Source organism: Borostomias antarcticus (assembly GCF_949987555.1).
Source record: "Borostomias antarcticus genome assembly, chromosome: 30".
NCBI classification, from domain to species: Eukaryota; Metazoa; Chordata; class Actinopteri; order Stomiiformes; family Stomiidae; genus Borostomias; species Borostomias antarcticus.
In genome coordinates this window covers 4,252,009-4,278,754 of record NC_140263.1, presented here as the reverse complement: position 1 = coordinate 4,278,754, position 26,746 = coordinate 4,252,009, and the positions used below count along the sequence as shown (strand labels likewise).

Below are 26,746 nucleotides of genomic sequence, written 5' to 3'. Positions count from 1 at the left end.
GACACCTCTCACTCTCCCTCTGTCTCTCCCCTGTCTACCTGTCTGTCTGTCTCTCCTCTGTCTATACCTGTCTGTCTGTCTCTCCCCTCTCTCCCTCTCCTCTGTCTGTCTCTCCCCTGTCTCTACCTGTCTGTCTGTCTCTCCCCTCTCTCCCCTCTCTCTCCCTCTCCTCTGTCTGTCTCTCCCCTGTCTCTACCTGTCTGTCTGTCTCTCCCCTCTCTCTACCTGTCTCTGTCTCTCCCCTCTCTCTACCTGTCTGTCTGTCTCTCCCCTGTCTCTACCTGTCTGTCTGTCTCTCCCCTCTCTCTACCTGTCTCTCTCTCCCTCTCCTCTCTGTCTCTCCCCTGTCTCTACCTGTCTGTCTGTCTCTCCCCTCTCTCTACCTGTCTCTCTCTCCCTCTCCTCTGTCTGTCTCTCCCCTGTCTCTACCTGTCTCTCTCTCCCCTCTCTCTACCTCTGTCTGTCTCTCCCCTGTCTACCTGTCTGTCTGTCTCTCCTCTGTCTCTACCTGTCTGTCTGTCTCTCCCCTCTCTCTACCTGTCTCTCTCTCCCTCTCCTCTGTCTGTCTCTCCCCTCTCTCTACCTGTCTGTCTGTCTCTCCCCTCTCTCTACCTCTGTCCTGTTGATTTTTCCAATAAAGGTATATTTTATTATCTTGTCTCCTGTCTTTACTTGCACAGCTAACATGAGTGGATAGACATGAGGTTCGACAACCATCTCTACTGTGAGTTAAGTTAACTTAGGAACAGATCTGTAGTCATGGGTACAGACCAACAAGATCAGAGCTATGAGCTCCTATCAGCTCCAGAGAGACTGGAGATCACAGGCCTCTCTTACTCTGAAATGTAATTGATGTAATTGCTTTATAAATGTTCTTAGCCGGTAGACAAACATAGTCCAGGAGCTTGCTCGATCGCCTTGTTGAGAGGGGTCAGGGAAGAATTTTTACAGCTCACTTATCTGGCCCCCGGGTGATTACTGTTTTTTTTGCTTCCCTCGGGAATATGTAGAGAGTGGGTCGTATGCCCTCCTCCCTTGTTCTCTGTAAAGCGCATTGTGTTGCCTCTGGGTATGAAATGCGCTCTACAAATAAAGCTTTGATTGATTGATTGACAGGTATGAGCCAGCCCTTCACAGCCCTTAGAGAGAGTTTAGAGAAACCCGACGTAGTAAAGATTCCGTCTCGGCCATCCCGGATCGGTCCAGCTTGACCTTAAGGCCATTCCCATCGCCGTGGCGACCGAGGGAGAGAGGGCTCTCTGGGGAGAGTGAATCACAAGTGGTCATGGGTAAATATCGTTTGTCATTACTGAGTAGGGGGAGGCGGAGGCAGGATGTAAATTGCCTCGGCTCCAGCAATAACAATGTCTCGGGCACGTTTAAGTGCTCTCAGGACAGAACGGCGTTTAGACAATTGCAGCCGGTTGCTCTTCAGCTGTCTCCACCAGAGACTATTAGCCAGCCTGTCTGGACCGCGTCCCAAAGCTGCTGAGAGGAACACCATGACAAGCAGCCGGTAGGTGTGTATTACACAGTATGTAACACCATAGTCTGAATCACAGGATGTAATGTCGATTTTTTTGGAATAAACACCGTCTATTTCTCACGACGCAAATCAGATTGCATAACGACTCCTCCCCCTTTAGCTATCTGTGTTTCTGCTCTCAAAGTACCGCTGATGCATCATGGGAAAGCGTTTCTTTCCCCTATTCCTGAATGATGACAGGAACAGCCCAGACCTCCAGCGCTGGCACGTGGCTAAAACAAAGTGTTATAAACGCTCTATTTCTTTAAACCAATCACAATCGTCTTTTTTTTTTCCTCCAACAACCGTGCCCTTGCAAAAAAGTGTCAGGGGATTGAATTTGATTGGCAGGAGATTGATTCAGATTGGCTGATTGGCAGGAGATTGATTCAGATTGGCTGATTGGCAGAGGATTGATTCCGATTGGCTGATTGGCAGAGGATTGATTCCGATTGGCTGATTGGCAGGGGATTGAATCTGATTGGTGCTGCTGGAATAGAGCAGCGACAATGAGAAGCTTATCTCACAAACCCCACATGTGTTGAACCAGACTAGGCTATGAGAGACAGTTACACCACACAGCAAAGACAGCAGGGGACGACTCCGCTAGGGACAGGGACAGCAGGGGACTAGACTCCACTAGGGACAGCAGGGGACTAGACTCCACTAGGGACAGCAGGGGACTAGACTCCACTAGGGACAGGGACAGCAGGGGACTAGACTCTACTAGGGACAGCAGGGGACTAGACTCCACTAGGGACATGAGGGGACTAGACTCTACTAGGGACAGCAGGGGACTAGACTCCACTAGGGACAGCAGGGGACTAGACTCCACTAGGGACAGCAGGGGACTAGACTCCACTAGGGACAGGGAACAGCAGGGGACTAGACTCCACTAGGGACAGGGAACAGCAGGGGACTAGACTCCACTAGGGACAGGGAACAACCGTTTTTAAATAATCTAGACATGAAGGCAAAGCAGCTGTACTGCAAATATCCGTCCCCGTCTACTTCCTGTGCCGGGAAACGTCCAAATCTGCTCTCTCGATGCCATCAAATGTTTGGGAAAAAGCTTGGTTTAAAAGCCCAGTCACCTTCAACATTCAGGAAAAAACATTTCAAAAGTTGCGTTTATTAACGTCACATATGGTACATCCAACAAACGGCAGACTATAAAACATTGTCACATAGCAACAAGACAATACTGCTCCTTATCTCCGAAGCCGGACATGTGCTTTGAAATAAATATGAATGTTCGTGTACATACTGTGTTTGTCATACACACCAGAGTCATTCGCACATTCAGATTCGACCGAAAACAAAGCAGTCCATATCCAAGAATGGCTGATACCAGACCATAAATAGATGTTAGATTGATGTTAAACTGTAGAGGGAGGTGTCTATTTGATGTACATACAAGGGTCACCAGTAGGGGGCGCTGCAGGGACAGAGAAAGAGCTGCAGCTGAAGGTCCGTCTGTAACACTGGTCCAGGTCTCATTGTCAACCTCCAGGACCTGATCACCAGATAACAGGCCAGCCAGCTAGATGTCTTAACTAGTCTGGCAGTCAGTCAGTCAGATGTCTAGACTAGCCAGCCAGCCAGTCATTCAGATGTCTAGACTAGCCAGCCAGCCAGACAGTCATTCAGATGTCTAGACTAGCCAGCCAGTCAGTCAGTCATTCAGATGTCTAGACTAGCCAACCAGACAGTCATTCAGATGTCTAGACTAGCCAGCCAGTCAGTCAGTCATTCAGATGTCTAGACTAGCCAGCCAGCCAGTCATTCAGATGTCTAGACTAGCCAGCCAGCCAGTCATTCAGATGTCTAGACTAGCCAGTCAGCCAGCCAGTCAGATGTCTAGACTAGTCAGTCAGTCAGCCAGTCAGTCAGTCAGTGAGTCAGTCAGTCAGTCACATGTCTAGATTAGTTAGTCAATCTGTGCTGGCTCTCCATCTCCTGCATGCTGGTCATGTTCTAGAACTCGCAGACAGGGTTGATCGGAACGCAAATACAATCTGTTCCTGTGTGTTCTACAGACCCATGTTCACTTCCTGTAGTTCTAAACCAACCTGTCGTCTCTTGGAACTACAATTCTGGATCCTCTTGGAAAGTCCATCAGTTCAACATCCCCTCACATACATGACTGTTCCGCACACGCGTGTCTACGGTCTGCGTCCGAGATCCGTGTCGGGACAGCGCAGGCCGGCTCCTTCAGCAGCGAGGGCGGTGGCGCCACTCTCACGGACGCCTCGGACACCACGATGACGTCATCATTGGGTTCCCAGGGAATCCTGGGACTCCGGTTCGTTGGCGAGGATCCTTTGGCCGCTCCGATTGGGCAGGAAGGACAGCCTGGAGAGACAGGAAGTACTTTTATTGAGGTAGTGGTTAGACGAGGACAGGACACAAGGATGTGTACTCATTAGGCGATGAGGATGTACTTGTAAGGAAACAGAGACAGTACTGTTAAGGATTTTATAGAGTTCATGTCCTTATCTGGTCACAACAACAAACTGCTGTTGATCAAAAAGTGAAACATCTGTTGACATCAGATGGTGAGAACACAACCATGAATGTCTGGCCTGACTTTCCTCAACTGAATCATGAGACTGCTCTGGAATTCTGGCTATAAATGACTGTTTTGTTTTTGGTTATAAGTCATATTAAAGTGGTGTGTTTTAAATCCTCTGAGAATTTTGTGTGAGCGTGTGTGTGTGTGTGTGCGCTCGTGTGTGTGTGTTAGCACAGGCCTGTTGGCTGGCTGACTGACCAGTGTGTATGTGTGTGTGTGCCTGTGCGCATCTGTGTGTGTGTGTGTGCGCGTGTGTGTGTCTGTGTTAGCACAGGCCTGTTGGCTGGCTGACTGACCAGTGTGTTAGTACTGTATGTGTGTGTGTGCCTGTGCGCGTGTGTGTGTGTGTTAGCACAGGCCTGTTGGCTGGCTGACTGACCAGTGTGTTAGTATTGTATGTGTGTGTGTGTGTGTGTGTGTGAGTGTGTGTGTGTGTTAGCACAGGAAGGAAGGCTGGCTGGTTGACCCCCCAGGTACAGAAGGCTCATTGGATGAGGAGTATAAGAAAGACTTGCACTCTGTTTTCCACATACACACACACACACACACACACACACACACATCAGTGGAGGGTCCAAGTAGAATATCATAGCTTCCAGATGTTTGTTTCTCTCTATCAGACCCCCCAGAATTCCCGCCTGAGAACCCTGAGATTCAACTGTCACAAACTTCTCAGCCCTTCTTCTCCAGACCTCCCCCTGCTCCCTCTCTACATTTACACCTCTCTCTCTCTCTCTATCTCCCTCTCTCTCTATCTCTCTTTCTCTGTCTCTATCTCTCTATCTCCCTCTCTCTATCTCTCTTTCTCTGTCTCTCTATCTCTCTTTCTCTGTCTCTATCTCTCTCTCTTTCTCTTTCTCTGTCTCTCTATCTCCCTCTATCTCTCTCTATCTCTCTCTATCTCCCTCTATCTATATATCCCTTTCTCTGTGTGTCAAATTCATTTCTGTGTGTCTCTATCTCTCTGACTCTCTATCTCTCTCTTTCTCCATGAGGGTACCTCAACACCTACCACATTCAGAGGTACCTCAACACCTACCACATTCAGAGGTACCTCAACACCTACCACATTCAGAGGTACCTCAACACCTACCACATTCAGAGGTACATAGATAGATAGATAGATAGATAGATAGATAGTGCATCAGATGTCATTCCTTACCAGTTGTCTAACAGGAAACGGCTCCAGTCTAGCTTTACTCTAACAGAGTCTAGAACAGGAATCAGTCAAACCACCCTCTATCTCTGTTCCCTCACCAGGGAGCCAATCGCAACTGGAGGCTGAATAACTTGTTTGTTATCATAATAACCCCAGATGAAGCTGTGCTATATGATCTGCTTCCTGTCACTCCACTTCCTGTCCCCTCTAGGCGGTGTGTGGCCCTGGGTCTCTGCTATGGGAGCTGGAATAAAGGCCTCCACACCAGTCATTCCCAGGGAGTTCCTCAAGTTCCCTCCTAATCTAATGGAAATGGAGAAGAGAGAGAGAGAGGGAGAGGGAGAGGGAGAGGGAGAGGGAGAGGGAGAGAGAGAGAGAGGGAGAGAGGGAGAGGGAGAGAGAGAGAGAGGGAGAGAGGGAGAGAGAGAGAGGGAGAGAGAGAGAGGGAGAGGGAGAGAGAGGGAGAGAGAGAGAGAGAGAGAGAGAGGGGCCCCATAGCAGTCTAACTGCTTATGACAAAGTCTTCGTCGTCATCATCATCACCACTAGTGTCCCAAAGTACTGCTGTGAGTTCCTCAGACACTGAACCAGGACCAACGCTGACGACCTCTCAACACAAACCGAGTGCCAGACACAGCCCAGCTAGACTGGAGCTAGACGCTGTATAAACACCACGTACTATGATACTGATAATGTTCCCTGTAGCCTACGTCTCACCATATAAGGCTCGGAGTAACATTCCTACATTTTGCTTAAAGGTACCCCGGGGAGTTTATTTTTGGTTACGTAACAGTCTCATTTTAATGCGGGTGAATCTACATTACCACACTTGTTTATGTGTTACTCTCTACATATTCCTGAGGGAAGCAAAAAAACAGTAATCACCCAGGGGCCAGATAAGTGAGCTGTAACAATTATTCCTTGACCCCTCTCAACAAGGCGATCGATCAAGCTCCTGGAGTATGTTTGTCTACCGGCTAAGAACATTTATAAAGCAATACATTACATTAAATTACATTTCAGAGTAAGAGAGGCTAAAAAAGCATCATAGGAGAGAGGACATTCTACGGACATGCTACGACATCCACAGCAGACACGGGGGTATCTATCGGCTTCTTCTCTGCGCCAGAGCACGGTCAGGGCTGGATGGGACTAGCTCTGACCAGCACCAGGCAGAGACCAGGGGACTCAATCAACTGACCAGGACCAGGCAGAGACCAGGGGACTCAATCAACTGACCAGTACCAGGGGACTCAGTCAACTGACCAGGACCAGGGGACTCAGTCAACTGACCAGTACCAGGGGACGCAGTTAACTGACCAGGACCAGGCAGACACCAGGGGACTCAGTCAACTGACCAGCACCAGGCAGACACCAGGGGACTCGGTCAACTGACCAGCACCAGACACACACCAGGGGACTCAGTCAACTGACTAGAACCAGGGGACTCAATCAACTGACCAGGACCAGGCAGAAACCAGGGGACTCAGTCAACTGACCAGAACCAGGGGACTCAGTCAACTGACCAGTACCAGGGGACTCAGTCAACTGACCAGAACCAGGGGACTCAGTCAACTGACCAGAACCAGGGGACTCAGTCAACTGACCAGGACCAGGCAGAGACCAGGGGACTCAGTCAACTGACCAGGACCAGGCAGACACCAGGGGACTCAGTCAACTGACCAGGACCAGGCAGACACCAGGGGACTCAGTCAACTGCTAGGGGAGCCCTGACCGGTCAACTGATACAGAAAATACTAAATAAAATAAATATTTGGTTTGTGAAAGTGCATTTGTGAATTTTCACCACAGCTGTCCGCAGTTAATTAATATGTGCCCCAGACCCACACAGACGGCAGGAGATATGTCAACACAGCATGAGAACTGGACTGGTTCATATCATTTTTCTTTGCCATCCAACAGAAAATAAATCTGAGATATGAGAAACAGAGAGAGCAGACGGATTTACTGTATCTACGGTTCAGAACAGATTGTTCCGGATCGAAGCCAGGTTCACATAAAAAAGCCCGAGCAGTTGTACAATGAAATTCCATTGTTTAACGAGTGACAATTTGTTTTGAAAGTTCTCAAACTGACATTTTTCAAGATAAAACGTCTTTTCTTCTACGGAGAGTTTGGATACTTGATTCTGATTGGCTAGCAGCCGTTGCTAAAATAGTCTATAACCCACGGCTGCGACCGCATAACAATTAGCATGAATGCGCCGTCAATCTCGTTGACGGGGGGCGGGGCTATTGATAAGATCAAGCGGTACTATGCTTTGCTTAGCAACCACTCGCAGCAACCTCACCTTTTTATTAATTACACCCGTTTACCTATTGTAGGTATCCTATTCCAAAAACGCACTCATCAGTTCGACTCCCACACTTCCACACTCCTACCAGCAAGGTTCTGCTCTGGAGAACTGTTTTAATAACTGCACCATGGCTGGAAATGTTCAAATAAACATGAACCACCCGAATTATGCCCATATAGGCTTAAGTGAACAAGGCCTACCCAAAAAGGCTAGATGGCCTATGTTGCCTGGCAACCATTTCATTCAGAACTATAGCCTATCGCGGAAGATTAAAATGATAAGAATGATCGGTATGTATACATAAATGATTGAATGCTACTGTGTTTTTTTGTGAATATATATGTAGTAACCGTTGTAGAAAAGCAATTGACCACGAGAGGCAGTGGGTTACACAGGATTTTACAACAGCCCCGTAGCATTTTACAACAGCCCCGTAGCATTTTACAACAGCCCCGTAGCTGCTGTAAAATCCTGTGTAACCGTCTGCCTCTCGTGATCAATTGCTTAAATTGAGAGTCTCAGAAGGAGACAGGTGTTCTGAAACTGGCTGTTGCATGTCTCAGCTGTGGAGCTGTGCCAGGATTAGGGATAGGGGTAGGTTAGGGGTAGGTTAGGGGTAGTGGTAGGTTAGGGGTAGGGGTAGGTTAGGGGTAGGTTAGGGGTAGGGGTAGGTTAGAGTGTGAGATTAGGGGTAGGGTCCATGGTGCACCAACCCCCCAAGCAACCTCAACCCAGACCAGCACTCATTCTTCCAGGGGAAGAAAAGCCACACAAAAAAAGTTGTTTTCTTAGAAGAAAATGAAAACCATTTGATAAAAGGCAGCCTGATCCTCCAGCTTGATCTCTTACTGCCATTCCTGCCTTGCACAGCTTCCTAGATTAGGGCTGCTGATATGAGCAGACCCAGACAGGGAGCTGGCCCGGCAGAACCAGCGCACGCTGGGTTCCTGGAGCTGGAGCCACAGACAGCTGCACCGTTCAGACCACGTTACGCGAGAGAAACTGGGAAATATTCAAATATTCAAATTCACTTTCCTGCATTTCTTGTTGGGGAGACAGCGCATGCCGATCAGCGGGTAATGCTGAATCACAAGTCAAGTCTGGGATAAAGACTGACCAAAAACAAATGGGCCTCCCTAATCTCCTAATCTGCCCTAATCTAACCCTAATCTAACCCTAATCTAACCCTAATCTACCCTAATATGAGCCTGAGGTGAGATGTAAACATTCAAAACATCTGGCTGGAGTTTTTCTGAGACAACCCTAACCCTAACCCTCCTGAGAGGCTGGGGGCTATTGACACACACACACACACACACAAACACACACACACACACACACACACACACACACACACACACACACACACACACACACACACAAACATATATGTTGAGCTAGGTCTCAGCTCAGTCAGTCATGGCACTGGGGAGGCCTCCAGCCAGCCAGTCCTACACTGAGAGACCAATCACAGCGATCGTTACTGACAGCACTGAGAGACCAATCACAGCGATCTTTACTGACAGCACTGAGAGACCAATCACAGCGATCGTTACTGACAGCACTGAGAGACCAATCGCAGCGATCATTACTAACACAACACAGACAGACCAATCACAGCGACCGTTACTGACACATCACACAGTGACCAATCACAGCGATCATTACTAACACAACACAGACAGACCAATCACAGCGATCGTTAATGACACAGCACAGACAGACCAATCACAACGATCGTTACTAACACAACACAGACAGACCAATCACAGCGACTGTTACTGACACATCACACAGTGACCAATCACAGCGATCATTACTGACACGTCACAGAGAGACCAATCACAACGATCGTTACTGACACGTCTGGCTGGATCCACACCTTGGCTACATGGGCGCGTCCAGAGGCTCTGCTCCGGCTGACAGGACACCTCTGAGTTCATCCGTCATGGGGTTGTTTGTTTGTTGTTGCCATGGCGTTGTTGTTTGTTGTTGTCATGTAAACACACAGAGAGGAGAATAAGATCTTGGAGGTTGCGAAGTATGTTTGGGGGTATTTGTAATGACATTTAGAGACGGCGTTGACTGTGGAGACAATCGGTTTAATCGGGTTAGTCCCCAGAGCTGACACACACACACACACACACACACACACACACACACACACACACACACACACACACACACACACACACACACACACACACACACACACAAGCATGAGCACAGACACACACACACTGCCAACACCACCCCCACAGAAACACACTTGTACACACTAGGAATGAGACAACAATGTCAATCTGTCTACCTATCTATAATGCACAGATGAACCCTTCTACCTTTAATATCACTGCATCATGGATGCCCTCGCCTTCCCAGAACTCTCTCTGCTTCCTGTGGGGTTCACGAGGACTATAGACCACCCACAGCACTCAAATACTGTACTACATGAATGGTTTTTACCTGGGCCAGAAATAGGACAGACGTTGTCTTACCACGTACCATGTGTACAACTCTGCTGTGTAGAACCATCTGTAGAGGAACCCTCGGTCAAAAGGTTCCAGATGGAACCATTTTCAGGTCAGATAGAGCCAAACTGCACCTTCAAGTTCTCTATGGAGGCAACTTTCTATTCAGAGCCAAAAAGGGTTCTTGGTCACCTGAAAAGGGTTCTATCTCAAGATGGTTCCCCTGAAGGGACACATGGTTGTGTTTTTTCCAGAGAGCAGGCCGTGAGCAGACGTAGGTGAGCCAGGACTGAGCTGTCGTCTTCTCTGGTGTTATTGGACCTGGACCTGTGCTTGACCCTAGGGCTGGCCGCTTACTGTAAACACGATCAGGTTGCAGCAAAGGAATCTCCTCTGTCCTCACACACACACACACACACACACACACACACACACACACACACGCCTACCACCATCTCGATATACCCTCCAGCGCCTCATGTACTAGTTGGCAACACACACACTCTCTCTCTCTCTCTCACACACACACACACACACACACACACACACACACACACACCCTGGTATGCAGAGAGGCTGGAGGGTGCTGGTGAGGGGTGTGTGTCCGGAAGCGTACCTATGTTCCCCGGGTCCTATGTTCCTCGGTCCGCAAAAAGGTCTTATGTTCCCCGGGTTCTATGTTCCCCGGGTCCTATGTTTTCCCGGTCCGAAAAAAGGTCCTATGTTCCCCGGGTTCTATGTTCCCCGGGTTCTATGTTCCCCGGTCCGAAAAAAGGTCTTATGTTCCCCGGGTTCTATGTTCCCCAGTCCGAAAAAAGGTCTTATGTTCCCCGGGTCCGATGTTCCTCGGTCCGAAAAAAGGTCTTATGTTCCCTGGGTTCTATGTTCCCCGGCCCAAAAAAAAGATGTGTTCCCCAGTTCCGTAAAAGGCGTCTAGATTGCTTTTTTCCATAAGAATTTCCAGCGAATTAACTACTAAAGAAGAATTAATTTGAGCGTTATCCAGCGAAGCATCCAAATGGTTTTCCATAAACAGAGTTAACACGACTGCATAATGCATAATGCTATATTTACTTTGTAACTCTACCAGCACGGAAACAAGAGATAGGCAATGGAATTGTGGAACTTTCTAGAGGAAAGAGAAAGTTGGCTAGTTGGTACAGTAGGCTATTGATTGTGTGTTTGTGGTTCACTAACGTTAAACTTCAGTAAATCTATCATATAGAAAACATGCCATGATATCTATTTCTTCAATGCAACATATATATTGGATATCGGTGGTTTGTGTGCAGGTTTTGCCCCCTGTGACAGATTGCATTATGGGTAAGCTTTCAAGCACACTCGCAATCTCTCAGTCCGCACTTTCTCACACTGAAAGCCACTTGTGGCTTGGGGGTGAAAGCGAATGCCATTGGGGGAAAATAATATGTTTTTTTCATATATGCTGACTCGACAAAACAAAACAAACATCCCTATTGTCGTGCAGTGAGACGCACATCACATGGTGTAGGGAGGCGGCGATGCCAAAACACACACGACTGACAAGAGCGTCCACTGATGACATTCTTCTCTGCTCTTAACCCATCCCGTGGTCCTTCCCCCAAGGGCAGCTGGGAGCAGACAGTAGGCAGGGTGCATGCTGGGACGCCCCTGGGGGGCCAACCAGGCGCTCCTGTCCGTCTTCGCCAGGGATGGGCAGCGTTAGCGATCTGCTCTTCTGCATGGGTTTTTTGGGTTCTTTTGGGTTCTTTTGGGTACTATTGGGTTCTTTATGGGGGGAAACCCTTTGTAAACTGTAATGCGCCGAGCCACAGCGCCGCTCGTGAGCAATTTGGGGTTCGGTGTCCTGCTCAAGGACACTTCAACACACTGGAACAGGAACTGGAATCGAACCAGCGACCTTCTGATCCCCAGCCGGCCGCTCTACCGCCCGAGCTACGTGCCCTGCTCAACTGCCACAAGGGGATTAGGTTTGGTTCTGTGGTTCTGAACTCATAACGACATCCAATAATAGTCAGAGAGCTGCAGTATCCATACCCTCCTCCAGTCCACATCCGTCCTCAGGTATCATGACTAAGCATCTGTCCTCAGGTAGCATGACTAAGCATCCGTCCTCAGGTATCATGACTAAGCATCCGTCCTCAGGTATCATGACTAAGCATCCCTCCTCAGATAGCATGACTAAGCATCCCTCCTCAGGTATCATGACTAAGCATCCCTCCTCAGGTAGCATGACTAAGCATCCGTCCTCAGGTATCATGACTAAGCATCCGTCCTCAGGTATCATGACTAAGCATCCGTCCTCAGGTATCATGACTAAGCATCCGTCCTCAGGTATCATGACTAAGCATCCGTCCTCAGGTATCATGACTAAGCATCTGTCCTCAGGTATCATGACTAAGCATCCCTCCTCAGGTAGCATGACTAAGCATCCCTCCTCAGGTATCATGACTAAGCATCTGTCCTCAGGTATCATGACTAAGCATCCCTCCTCAGGTAGCATGACTAAGCATCCCTCCTCAGGTATCATGACTAAGCATCCCTCCTCAGGTATCATGACTAAGCATCCGTCCTCAGGTAGCATGACTAAGCATCTGTCCTCAGGTATCATGACTAAACATCCGTCCTCAGGTATCATGACTAAGCATCTGTCCTCAGGTAGCATGACTAAGCATCCGTCCTCAGGTATCATGACTAAGCATCCCTCCTCAGGTATCATGACTAAGCATCCCTCCTCAGGTATCATGACTAAGCATCCTTCCTCAGGTAGCATGACTAAGCATCCCTCCTCAGATATCATGACTAAGCATCTGTCCTCAGATATCATGACTAAGCGTCCGTCGTTAGCATCCTGGTTCTGATGGATCCTCGTGCGCCAGACAGACTCTGTCACCGTCAGGTTAAGCCAGGCCAGACCAGGAGGTCAACAGGCCAGTCACACCTCATTCTGACCATACTGGCCCTGTGTGTGTGTGTGTGTGTGTGTGTGTGTGTGTGTGTGTGTGTGTGTGTGTGTGTGCGTATAAGCCTGCAACCGTTGTCAAAACGGACAAATGTTTCAAGTAAGTCGACACACACACACACACACGCACACACACACACACACACACATTTATATTCCAGAGGGATTCTGCCGTGAGTTTCCAGAAGCCTCCATTCTGCACTAATGAAATTGTTTCACGTCTGCTCTGTTTCTAGCAGACAGGTTTTAATGGGCAGACGTTACGGCCTCTCCTAACGCTGTTAGTCTTTCTGCTTCCTGCATCACACCCCTCATCAGACCAGCTCGCCGACCGGCCGACCGCTACGCCCGCCGGAGCGTCGTCTCAGTCCGCAGTCGAGCATGACACGCTCTTTTCCACCAGGCTTAAGCAGAACCACATGGCGGGCAGGGAAGAGCAGCGGCGCGGGGCATGGAACGACGTCAGAATCGTTAAATATGAAGAAAAAAAAACACAAACAACATGTAACGATATGAGAAAAAGAAGTAACGGCAGGGAGTAAAGAATCCTTTCTGAGAACCCTGTCTAGAACCCAGAGACACACAAAATCTATTTTCTGTTGCTCCATCACGCTGTGCGCATGCGTGCTGGAGCAAGTGGGGAAGCTATTTCGTGTCTAAAGACGTTTCTAAAGATCATATTACAGAGGCATGTGAAAAACCACAACAAGCCCTCGCTCTATGTAAGCACAACTAGCGATTCATAAAGACAGATTGATGAAAACAACCGTTTCGCGGCAGAAAATAGATTTTTTAGAAGCTGCATTCTCAGTGCCCCGTCCGCCGCCATTACATGGATATACTTGGCTCGCGCTGGATTTTACATTTCTTCTACAGGCCTCCGAACTACACCAAAGTTATCTTGGTGAGTCAAACGTCTTCTAATATGCCGTAAATAAGGTCCAGGTTGTCAAAAACGAGCATTCTCCTTTAATATTTGAATGCACGGTGTAAAGCAGGTCTTTGACATCCTAGTCTGCTACTGTAGGTTGTTCTGCTCCATGTTGTTGTCCCCCCCCACCACCATCCCCCCTCCCTCAGGCAATGTTGATGTCATGGGTTCATGTCTGCTGTGACTGTGCTGATAAGTACTTACACACACACACACACACACACACACACACACACACACACGCAGGCTGGCACACACATAAACACACACACACACACACACACACACACACGCAGGCTGGCACACACATACACACACACACCGCCACACCACCACACACACACACACACACACACACACACACTCACAGAGGTGCCTGAGTCTGTCAGCCTCTCAGCCAAACAGGGCATGGAAAAGCAGAAGGCAGAGGCATGATCTAAACTTCGTTGAGGAGCCAGCGTTCATCACGCCTGCGGACCACCCCCCCCCCACCCCCCAGTCCAAACCCCTTCCTCCAGGAATGTACCAACGTTTGTGTGGTGCTGTGTCTGTTCTTCCACAGTTCAATACCCACGATGCCGAGGATCTAATGACCAAAAACCCTACGAGAGAGACAGATATGGGCATGTGTCTAGTTAGTGGTATTTCGTTCAGCAGCTTAACTGGGTCAGGATTCTCGGATGATTCTCGGATGATTCTCTCTACGGACCGGGGAGATTAACCTGCTTTCCTGTCCAAAGCCTGAGCAGTCCTCTCCGAAGGACCGAGCCTCATTTGGAGACGGCGGCAAAGACACCAGGGACGTCTGTTTGACAGACATACTGGAGGTGCACTTGTTTTAGGAGGCTCAAAGGATTCAGTGCAACATTCCCCAAAGAGCAGGCCCTGTATGCCAAGCAGCAAGGTCATAGTTATACATTTTGGTAATTTAAACATTGTACCTGGCTCAGCCCTGGGTGGAGTTAAGGACCACCAGGCCAGGCTCAGCCCTGGGTGGAGTTATGGACCACCAGGCCAGGCTCAGCCCTGGGTGGAGTTAAGGACCACCAGGCCAGGCTCAGCCCTGGGTGGAGTTAAGGACACACCAGGCCAGGCTCAGCCCTGGGTGGAGTTAAGGACACACCAGGCCAGGCTCAGCCCTGGGTGGAGTTAAGGACACACCAGGCCAGGCTCAGCCCTGGGTGGAGTTAAGAACCACCAGACCAGGCTCAGCCCTGGGTGGAGTTAAGGACACACCTGGCCAGGCTCAGCCCTGGGTGGAGTTAAGGAACACCAGGCCAGGCTCAGCCCTGCGTGGAGTTAAGGACCACCAGGCCAGGCTCAGCCCTGGGTGGAGTTAAGGACACACCAGGCCAAGCTCAGCCCTGGGTAGAGTTAAGGACACACCAGGCCTGGCTCAGCCCTGGGTGGAGTTACGGACCTACCTGAGAGCCATGGAGGTGCCGTTGACGGAGGGTCGCGAGGGTCCGTAGCTGCCCTGGCGCGTCCCCGCGTACCGCTCGTCCCCGCAGCACAGCGTCATCAGGAAGGCGCGTCGGAAGGCGCGGTTCAGGAAGGCGTAGAGGAAGGGGTTGAGGCCGGAGTTGACGTAGCCAAGCCACAACCACGCCGACCACACCTGCCACGGCACGCTGTACCGCACGAACGGGTCCACCACGTTGGTGACGAAGAACGGCGCCCAGCACAAGCAGAAACATCCCATAATAACCGCCAGCGTCTTGGCCGCCTTGGTCTCCACGCGCATCCGGCTCGACGTCGGGTGCTCGACGGAGCCGCGCCCGGAGGCGGACGGCGGGTATTGCTCGAGGGGGGCGGATCCGGCGCGCTTCAGCGTGCCGATCTGCCGGGCGTGGCCCATGGCGGTGACGTAGATGCGCTGGTAGGCCAGGACCATGAGGCCGAAGGGGAGGTAGAAGGCCACGGCGGAGCAGACCAGGGCGTACGGACGGTTGACCATGAAGAGGCAGCTGGTGTCGTTGGCGCCGAGGGACGCGCGGCGCTCCTCGATCTGAGGGGACAGAAACGCACGCGGAGACAGACGGGTCACACGTGTTCATATCCACACGCGTGTGCACGGAGATGATGTCACTGCTACTGATGGGATTAAAACCCACAATCTTGGTGTTGCAGGCGCCAAGTCGTCACCAGTCACATGTGACCACAGAGGCACGTTGGAGTATGGGAGTAGGGAGGCTGGAGGTGGGTGACTAGCTGGGGGAGGCTAGGGGCAAGAGGCTGGAAGGGGCAGTACTGGTCATCTCTAGAGGCTGGGAGGGGCAGTACTGGTCAATAGGGACATTTACATTGGACCAACATGGATGAGTCTCAGTGTTTAAACCTGAATGGGGCTAGAGTTATAGCATGTGTGTGTGTGTGTGTGTGTGTGTGTGTGTGTGTGTGTGTGTGTGTGTGTATGTATGTATATCTGTGTGTGTGTGTACATGTACAGTATGTGTGTGTGTGCGTGTGTATATATATGTATAATATGTGTGTGCACATGCACTGTGTGTGTGTGTACAGTACGTGAGTGTGTGTGTGTGTGTGTGTGTAGTTATGAACTAGCTTCCCCTAGAGAGCCAGAGGTATTCAGCGTTGTAGAGCGAGCGAGGTTTGTTCAGCTCCACGAGCCGCACTCTCGTTTGAACTGCTTGGCTCCCAGCTGAAGTGCATCTCTGGGGGGGAACAGCTTAGTGATTTACTGGGCTCAACGTCCTCCTGTATAGCTGCCCGGGGGCCTGGAAGTGTTATTCAAATAAGAGGATATTCAACATGTTCTAGATTCATCTTATCCCCCAGTGTCTGAAGCTGTCAAGGCTTTTTAAGACTGACAAAACTGTTTACTAGGAGACGTCCACATAGCAACTGATCCAGCGAGACCGAAAACGTGAGAACAACCCGGATCGTTCTTTGTTTTGTTTTTTCCTCGGAATCGAACAATTTCACAGCTCTCAAAACATCTGAGTGGATATGCCTGATAACCAGTGTACTTTCCAACACAGGTTAAGCCCCTCCCTGTTTTAACAGCCGGCTCTATGAGAGAGGGGGCCCCACGCGGGAATCCGGCCAGGGGCCCCCCCCTCCGCGGGTGAGTGTTGGGGTGTGGGGGGGGGTTGCGAGTGTGATGCCTTGGGGATGATGGCCAGAAAATGGAATTGAGGATTTGTGTTCCTGTGATTAAAGTGGCAATAATTTGAACTAAAGGAAGATTGATTGATTTTATTGATTGATTGATTTTTATTTATTTTTAAGACAGGGACAAGGTACAGTAGACATTTAAGCAACAACTGATACCAGTATTTCTATCATTTCAATTCTTCTTGTGGGAATAGGGAGAGGCTGGGGTTGTCAGGGTGGTCTACCATACTAGGGAAGGGTAGGTTTTAGTATTGGGAATGTTATTATGATTTTTGTGGGATTTTATTGTATTGTATTTTGTATGCTTACCTACCCAGGGACTGCAGATGGAAATTACATAATTAGCTACACTCAGGTGCAATGCATCTTTTCTCAGTAATTGCTCTACCAACTGAGCTAAAAACAAGCGTGTGTGGTGACAAAGTGGCAGAGTGACTCACGATGTCCTCGATGCCGATGGTGTTCCAGCTTTGCATGATGGGTAGGAAGGAGATGAAGGAGGGGATGAGCCAGCAGCCTCCGAGCATCAGCGCCACGCGCACCGGGGTCATCTTGTGACGGTACACCAGCGGCTGGCAGCAGATGGCAACGTACCTGGACATATATCAAAACATATAGTGACAATATAATATAGAACAGTACCTGGAGATATATAGGTTTTTATTTGTCTCTCTTTGTACCCAGGCTGCGCCCCGGGCTGATGTAACAGTTGGTTGGGGGGCGCATTATAAATAAAAATAACATAACATAACATAACATAACATAACATAACATATAACACTTAATATATAAAATACTGCCTGGAGATCTATAACACTAAATATATTGTTACAATGTAGCAGTACCTGGAGAGATATAACACAAAATATACAGAATATTACAATATAACATAGTACATGGAGATATATAACCTAAAATATACGGTATATCACGATATACATAGTAGCTGGAGATTTATAACGCTAAATATTTGGTATAACACAATATAACATAGTACCTGGAGATATATAACACAAAATATACAGAATAACACAATATAACATAGGGTACCTGGAGATATACAACACAAAATATACAGAATATCACAATATATAACATAGTCCCTGTAGTTTTATAACACAAAATATACAATATATCACAATAACAGTACCTGGAGATACAGTATATAACACAAAATATATAGTGTCTGTTCTATTGTACTTAGCTCCGCCCACCTGTCCAGCGCGATGCAGCAGAGGTGCAGTATGGACGCGGTGGTCAGTAACACGTCCAGGGAGGTCCGGACCAGACAGAAGATCTCCCCGTAGTGCCAGTGGCCTGTGGCCAGCTCCATGGCCGCCAGCGGCATCACCAGCAGCGCCACCAGCAAGTCGGCGAACGCCAGCGACACGATGAAGTAGTTGGTCTTCTTCTTCCTGCGTGGGGGGTCAGGCCAGGGTCAGGGGTTAAAAGGTGAAATATCGCTGGTGAATGGTTTGGAAAGCAGCTACGCAGTGTCCATCTACAATGACCCTAGTATTTAAGTATATACTAGTATTTAAGTGATCTGAAAAGATATTCCACTCTGAAAACAAGTATGTTTTTCCAACCTCAAAAGTGTTTGAGTGACAGACAGGAAGTGGCAGGAAGTGGCCTATTTACCCACCTGGCAGTCATTTGTGTCCTACTTCAATGGAAATCAGTCCAGTTCTTTTATCTAGATCATTCTATTATCATTTAACATGGGCTGAATGTGTAACAAGGCCCAGCTGGATATATATAGTAGTACAGCAGACCCTAGTGACCACTACCCTAGCCCTGACCCTCTAACCCTAGCCCTGACCCTAAGAGAGAGAGACAGGTAGACACACTACCCTAGCCCTGACCCTAAGAGAGAGAGAGACAGGTAGACACACTACCCTAGCCCTGACCCTAAGAGAGAGAGACAGGTAGACACACTACCCTAGCCCTGACCCTAAGAGAGAGAGAGACAGGTAGACACACTACCCTAGCCCTGACCCTAAGAGAGAGAGAGACAGGTAGACACACTACCCTAGCCCTGACCCTAAGAGAGAGAGAGACAGGCAGACACACTACCCTAACCCTAACAGAGAGAGAGACAGGCAGACACACTACCCTAACCCTAAGAGAGAGAGACAGGTAGACACACTACCCTAGCCCTGACCCTAAGAGAGAGAGAGACAGGTAGACACACTACCCTAGCCCTGACCCTCTAACCCTAACCCTGACCCTAAGAGAGAGAGACAGGTAGACACACTACCCTAACCCTGACCCTAAGAGAGAGAGAGACAGGCAGACACACTACCCTAACCCTAAGAGAGAGAGACAGGTAGACACACTACCCTAACCCTAAGAGAGAGAGACAGGTAGACACACTACCCTGACCCTAAGAGAGAGAGACAGGTAGACACACTACCCTGACCCTAACCCTAAGAGAGAGAGAGACAGGTAGACACACTACCCTAACCCTAAGAGAGAGAGAGACAGGTAGACACACTGCCCTGACCCTAATAGAGAGAGAGACAGGTAGACACTACCCTAACCCTAAGAGAGAGAGAGACAGGTAGACGTAGATGAGGTGGCGTAAATAACAGGAAGTAAGGTGGCGTAGATAACAGGAAGTGAGGTGACATACTGTAGATAACAGGAAGTGAGGTGACATACTGTAGATAACAGGAAGTGAGGTGGTGTAGATAACAGGAAGTGAGGTGACATACAGTAGATAACAGAAAGTGAGGTGGTGTAGATAACAGGAAGTGAGGTGGTATACTGTAGGTAACAGGAAGTGAGGTGGTGTAGAAAACAGGAAGTGAGGTGGCATACTGTAGATAACAGGAAGTGAGGTGGTGTAGATAACAGGAAGTGAGGTGACATACTGTAGATAACAGGAAGTGAGGTGTTGTAGATAACAGGAAGTGAGGTGGCATACCGCAGGTGTCTGTCCTTGCAGAGGGCCACCATCACCAGCAGGTTCCCCAGGACGGTCATGATGATGATGACGGTGAGGAAGACGGTGAGAACGGCCGTCTTCACGGAGACCAGAGCGCGTTCCGTGGTTGGAACCTCATCCACAGTACTACAGGAACAGAAAATACCTCTGTCTGTTAATATCCAACCTCTAGATTTCTATAATTACAAAAACAAACAAATCCCAATGTTTCTACTGCTGTAACAGCAGTGACTGGCTGCAGGCTCTGATTGGCTGATCATCAAACCTGAAACAGATGTAATGAATACATGCTGATGCTCATTTGAAATGATGGTTAAGATTTGTCATATGTACTTATTACAGGTAAGACATATTTCACTGTACCGTGTGTGTGTGTGTGTGTGTGTGTGTGTGTGTGTGTGTGTGTGTGTGTGTGTGTTTTGGAAGTCTTACTGTTGAGCTGGCTGTAATGCTCTGGCCATCACTGGTCTCCCTCAACCCTCACTTTGGCCCTGAGGACACACACACACACACGCACACACACACACACACACACACAGAATCAGTCCAGAATCAGACCTCATCCTTGCATACAGACATCAGTCCAAATCTGATACCCTGTTCTGCCCGGCAACACACTGCTCTATAGTGGGTGTGATGTCATAAACATAGTTTACAGTAATGTCAAGTTTATGAGCGGTATCTCCCCTTATACAGTGCATCCGGAAAGTATTCACACCCATTCACTTTTTTCACATTTGGTTATGTAACAGCCTTATTCCACAATGGATTCAATTAATTTTTTCCTCATCGATCTACACAAAATAACCCATCATGACAACGTCACCCAGGCTCGGGGTGGTAAAAGGATAGCCCCTCCCCCAGGCTCAGGGTGGTAAAAGGATAGCCCCTCCCCCAGGTTCGGGGTGGTAAAAGAATAGCCCCTCCCCCAGGCTCGGGGTGGTAAAAGAATAGCCCCTCCCCCAGGCTCGGGGTGGTAAAAGAATAGCCCCTCCCCCAGGCTCGGGTTGGTAAAAGGATAGCCCCTCCCTCAGGCTCGGGGTGGTAAAAGGATAGCCCCTCCCCCAGGCTCGGGGTGGTAAAAGGATAGCCCCGCCCCCAGGCTCGGGGTGGTAAAAGGATAGCCCCGAGCCTCGGGAGGAGAGGACACAACACCTAACCCGCACGACGAACTGGGAACTGTGGCCTGAGGGGGCGGTAACCCTCGGACACCGTGGTGGACAGCGGTGGTCAGGGAAGCCGTCCGCCTGAAGAAGGAGGCCTTCTGGGATATGTTAGCCCGGGGGACCCCAGAAGCAGTTGCAGGGTATCGACTGGGCCGGAGGGCTGCGGCTTCGGCCGTGACCAAGGCAAAGCAGCGGGTGTGGGAGGAGTTTGGAGAAACCATGGAGAAGGACTTTCGGTCGGCACCAAAGTGTTTCTGGAAGACCATCAGACACCTCAGGAAGGGAAAGCGGGGACCATCCAAGCTGTGTACAGCAAGGAGGGGACATTGCTGACCTCAACTGAGGAGGTTGTTGAGCGTTGGAAGGAGCACTTTGAGGAACTCCTGAACCCGACTCATCCACCCTCTACGATCGAGGCAGAGCTGGAAGATGATGGGGGGTCGTCAATTTCCCTGGAGGAGGTCACTGAGGTAATAAAACAATTACACAGTGGCAGAGCCCCAGGGACTGATGAGATCCGTCCAGAAATGCTGAAGGCGCTGGGTGTTGAGGGGCTGTCTTGGTTGACACGCCTCTTTAACATTGCGTGGAAGTCTGGGTCAGTGCCAAAGGAGTGGCAGACTGGGGTGGTGGGAGGAGGCCGCGGGGTAGACCCAGGACTAGGTGGCGGGACTACATCTCCGCACTGGCCTGTGAGCGGCTAAAGATTCCCCAGGCAGAGCTGGTTGATGCTGCTAGGGAAAGGGATGTCTGGGGCCCCCTGCTGGAGCTGCTGCCTCCGCGACCCGACCCCGGATAAGGGGATGAAGATGGATGGATGGATGGATGGATAGCAACTGGGCGACTAGTCCAGATAAAGATAAAAATAAAGATGAATGCAGCAATGTACAGAGAGATCCTTGATGAAAACCTGCTCCAGAACGCTCTGGAACCGGAACCTTCCAACAGGACAACGGCCCAAAGCACGCAGCCAAGAGAACAAAGGAGTGGCTTCGGAACAAGTCTATGAATGTTCTTTGAGTGGCCCAGCCAGAGCCCAGACTTGAACCTGATTGAACATCTCTGGAAAGACCTGAAAAGCGCTGTGCAGCGACGCTTCCCATTTAACCTGAAAGAGCTTGATGATGTTTAATTGAACTTTAACTAGTCAGGTGCCTGTTATGGCATGTTCAGAAATTAGACTTGTAGGCTATATTTCCAAGGGAAGAAGAGAGAGGGACAGTAATGAGAGAGATAAAAGGAGAAGATGAGAGAGAAGTATGAGGGGAAGCTGGGGAGGGATATAACATCCAACTTAGCTGAACCCGTCGCTAAACCACAAGTTTGACCATAAGTTTTAAACGTTTTAACAATTAGAAATGTGTTTAGCTCACATTTTTACTCTAATTGAGTCAATTAGCAGCTAACTACAGTGACTGTTAGCAGCTGCCTAAGACTCGTGGGCGGACATCGGATCGTCTAATTAGCTAGCTAGCATCATGGCTAGCGGCCATTTTCTGATGTAGTGCTGATCAAATCAACATATTTCGGTTCATTATGAGACTGTGGTGGGACATAATGGGACCTCTGGTGTAAAGATTCTTTCAAGCACACAAATAGACACAAACATTGATTTAATCTTATAATTATATGCTGGAATGTTCTGCCACTGCTGTCAGCGCTAACAGACAGTTAATAGAGGAATATTCCAGAGTTTTCGTCCGTCCCCTCTGAGCTGTACAATGAAGCCACCCTGGATTCCCATATGGGGTCAGACCACCACACTGCTGTGATTGGACCCAGATTGTGCATTTTTTTTGTCCAAATCCAGCACAAATGGTGCATTAATATTCACAGGAATGTGGGAAATTAAGTGTTTCGTGTTCACAATTTCCTGGGGGAGGAGCGGAAATACTGCACACACACACACACACACACACACACACACACACACACACACACACACACACACACACACACACACACACACAGTCACCTGACTGCCTTCTGCCTCCACCAAGGATGTTTGATCAACATTCCAGAAGCCAAATTCCTTGAAGCAGATCGGATACATGGCAGGCAGACACAAAGAAGATGAGAGGAGAAGAGAGGAGAGGGGATGAGGGGGGAGGAAAGAGAGATGAGGAGATGAGAGAGGAGGAGAGGAGGGGAGACAAGGGGAGAGGAGATGAGGGGTGAGGAGAGAAAAGAGGAGATGAGAGAAGAGGAGAGGGAGCAGAGCAGGAGGGAGGAGAGGAGAAGAGAGGAGAGGGAGGAGAGGAGAAGAGAGGAGACAAGGAAAAGGGAGAGGAGACGAGGAGAGGGGAGAGGAGGGGAGAAGAGGAGAGAAGGGAAGATGAGAGAGAAAAGAGGAGAGGAGAAGACAGTCAATCCCATTAGATATTGTTTTCGGTGGCAGGTGTTGGTTGACTAGCAGGATTATGCAAAAACAACCAGAGAAATGTTCCTGAAACTCAGTGGAGTGGTTACCGACCCCCCCCCCCACCCCCACCCCCCACGCCACACACCTTTCCTGGTTCCTGATTCCCATGTGGGGGGCGCTAGAGACACTGTTTGGACAGTGGGGTGTGGAGAGAGAGCCAGGAGTGCATCAAACCTCCCCACGCCAGCTCCGACCCGAAGGGGGGGGGCACCACAAAGCCACCTGCACGCGGCTGCCCATTCACCTCCATTTATTTTGACGCGGTTCATCAAAAAATCAACAGCTTTGAATTAGCTAGTCATAGCTAGCTAGCTAGATTCCTGCTGCCAGTCCTGTCATTGCTAGCTAGCTAGCTAGCTATATGCTACATGACATTCCTCCTAACATGTAGCCCATCATACAGGCAGAAATGATATGATCAACTGCAGAGAGAAGAGAGAGATAGAGAGATAGAAAGAGGGAGCGAGAGGGAGAAAGGAGAAAGAGAAACAAAGAGAGACAGCAAACAGTGGGATAGGCCTGTTTGACAACGGCACTCGCATCCCTCATAAAGCATAGCGGCTTGACAACACAAACACACACACACACACACACACACACACACACTGCACGATCACATGTACTGTACGTCTGCACACAGGCACACATGCAAGCATGGAGGCATGCGGTAAATACACACACACACACACACACACATCATCTCTGAACAAATACTTTTCACACATTCAGTGGTATGAGACAATATTTGCCCGATCTGAAGGTCGGAAAAAAGCTCATATTTCCTGACAGGTTATTTCCTTTGAAGTTTGGCCGAGGAGTTTCCTGCCTTCGCCGCTCAACGTTTACATTTCTCAACTGGCTGACGAGGAGAAGAGTCACACAGGATGAACACCCGGACGTATAGAGACGAGAGGAGGAGAGGAAAGAGGAGAGGAGAGAGGGAAGGATAGAAAGGGAGAGGAGAAAAGGGGGGGAGAATAGGAAAGGGGAGAGGAGGAGAAGATGGAGGAGAGAGGGGAAGGCCAAATCACACCTCGCCTTGTAGCTGTGGGTCACAACAAGGGTGAGTAAATATATTCTTGGAGAGTAAGGGGAGAAAGGAGGTGAGGAGGAGAAGGTGAAAGTGTGGGGAGGGGTGAGGAGGAGGAGGAGAGGGTGAAAGTGTGGGGAGGGGTGAGGAGGAGGAGAGGGTGAAAGTGTTGGGGAGGGGTGAGGAGGAGAGGGTGAAAGTGTGGGGAGGGGTGAGGAGGAGAGGGTTGTGGGAGGGGTGAGGAGGAGAGGGTGAAAGTGTGGGGAGGGGTGAGGAGGAGAGGGTGAAAGTGTGGGGAGGGGTGAGGAGGAGAGGGTGAAAGTGTGAGGAGGGGTGAGGAGGAGAGGGTGAAAGTGTGGGGAGGGGTGAGGAGGAGGAGAGGGTGAAAGTGTGAGGAGGGGTGAGGAGGAGAAGGTGAAAGTGTGGGGAGGGGTGAGGAGGAGGAGAGGGTGAAAGTGTGGGGAGGGGTGAGGAGGAGAGGGTGAAAGTGTGGGGAGGGGTGAGGAGGAGGAGAGGGTGAAAGTGTGGGGAGGGGTGAGGAGGAGAAGGTGAAAGTGTGGGGAGGGGTGAGGAGAGGGTGAAAGTGTGGGGAGGGGTGAGGAGGAGAGGGTGAAAGTGTGGGGAGGGGTGAGGAGGAGAGGGAGAAAGTGTGGGGAGGGGTGAGGAGGAGGAGAGGGTGAAAGTGTGGGGAGGGGTGAGGAGGAGAGGAGGGTGAAAGTGTGGGGAGGGGTGAGGAGGAGAGGGTGAAAGTGTGGGGAGGGGTGAGGAGGAGAGGGTGAAAGTGTGGGGAGGGGTGAGGAGGAGAGGGTGAAAGTGTGGGGAGGGGTGAGGAGGAGAGGGTGAAAGTGTGGGGAGGGGTGAGGAGGAGGAGAGGGTGAAAGTGTGGGGAGGGGTGAGGAGGAGGAGAGGGTGAAAGTGTGGGGAGGGGTGAGGAGGAGAGGGTGAAAGTGTGGGGAGGGGTGAGGAGGAGAGGGTGAAAGTGTGGGGAGGGGTGAGGAGGAGGAGAGGTGAAAGTGTGGGGAGGGGTGAGGAGGAGAGGGTGAAAGTGTGGGGAGGGGTGAGGAGGAGGAGAGGTGAAAGTGTGGGGAGGGGTGAGGAGGAGAGGTGAAAGTGTGGGGAGGGGTGAGGAGGAGAGGGTGAAAGTGTGGGGAGGGGGTGAGGGAGGAGAGGGTGAAAGTGTGGGGAGGGGTGAGGAGGAGAGGGTGAAAGTGTGGGGGGAGGGGTGAGGAGGAGAGGGTGAAAGTGTGGGGAGGGGTGAGGAGGAGAGGGTGAAGAGGGTGGGTGAGGGGAGGGAGTGTGGGGAGGGGTGAGGTGGAGGGTAGGAGGAGAAGGTGAAAGTGTGGGGAGGGGTGAAGGAGGAGAGGGTGAAAGTGTGGGGAGGGTGAGGAGGAGAGGGTGAAAGTGTGGGGAGGGGTGAGGAGGAGAGGGTGAAAGTGTGGGGAGGGGTGAGGAGGAGGAGAGGGTGAAAGTGTGGGGAGGGGTTGAGGAGGAGGAGAGGGTGAAAGTGTGGGGAGGGGTGAGGAGGAGAGGGTGAAAGTGTGGGAGGGGTGAGGAGGAGAGGGTGAAAGTGTGGGGAGGGGTGAGGAGGAGAGGGTGAAAGTGTGGGGAGGGGTGAGGAGGAGAGGTTGAAAGTGTGGGAGGGGTGAGGAGAGGAGAGGGTGAAAGTGTGGGGAGGGGTGAGGAGGAGAGGGTGAAAGTGTGGGGAGGGGTGAGGAGGAGGAGAGGGTGAAAGTGTGGGGAGGGGTGAGGAGGAGAAGAGGGTGAAAGTGTGGGGAGGAGTGAGGAGGAGGAGAGGGTGAAAGTGTGGGGAGGGGTGAGGAGGAGAGGGTGAAAGTGTGGGGAGGGGTGAGGAGGAGGAGAGGGTGAAAGCTGTGGGGAGGGTGAGGAGGAGAGGGTGAAAGTGTGGGGAGGGGTGAGGAGGAGGAGAGGGTGAAAGTGTGGGGAGGGGTGAGGAGGAGAGGGTGAAAGTGTGGGAGGGGTGAGGAGGACGAGGGTGAAAGTGTGGGGAGGGGTGAGGAGGAGGAGAGGGTGAAAGTGTGGGGAGGGGTGAGGAGGAGAAGGTGAAAGTGTGGGGAGGGGTGAGGAGGAGAAGGTGAAAGTGTG

At 50.3% G+C, this 26,746-nt stretch overlaps 1 protein-coding gene across 1 annotated transcript in view; it reads right to left on the bottom strand.

Annotated features, from left to right (window-relative positions):
• Nucleotides 1-3,798: 3,798 nt before the first annotated feature.
• Nucleotides 3,799-26,746, bottom strand: part of LOC311327127 (5-hydroxytryptamine receptor 4) — a gene marked incomplete at both ends in the record, with an annotated part of 32,151 nt that continues 9,203 nt past the window's right edge. Inside the window, 5 exons of the mRNA XM_084460154.1 lie at nucleotides 3,799-3,880; nucleotides 15,365-15,948; nucleotides 17,516-17,669; nucleotides 18,290-18,490; nucleotides 20,005-20,102. Of these exons, the coding sequence (XP_084316280.1) occupies nucleotides 3,799-3,880; nucleotides 15,365-15,948; nucleotides 17,516-17,669; nucleotides 18,290-18,490; nucleotides 20,005-20,102 (1,119 nt within the window). The remainder of the gene's footprint in view (nucleotides 3,881-15,364; nucleotides 15,949-17,515; nucleotides 17,670-18,289; nucleotides 18,491-20,004; nucleotides 20,103-26,746) is intronic.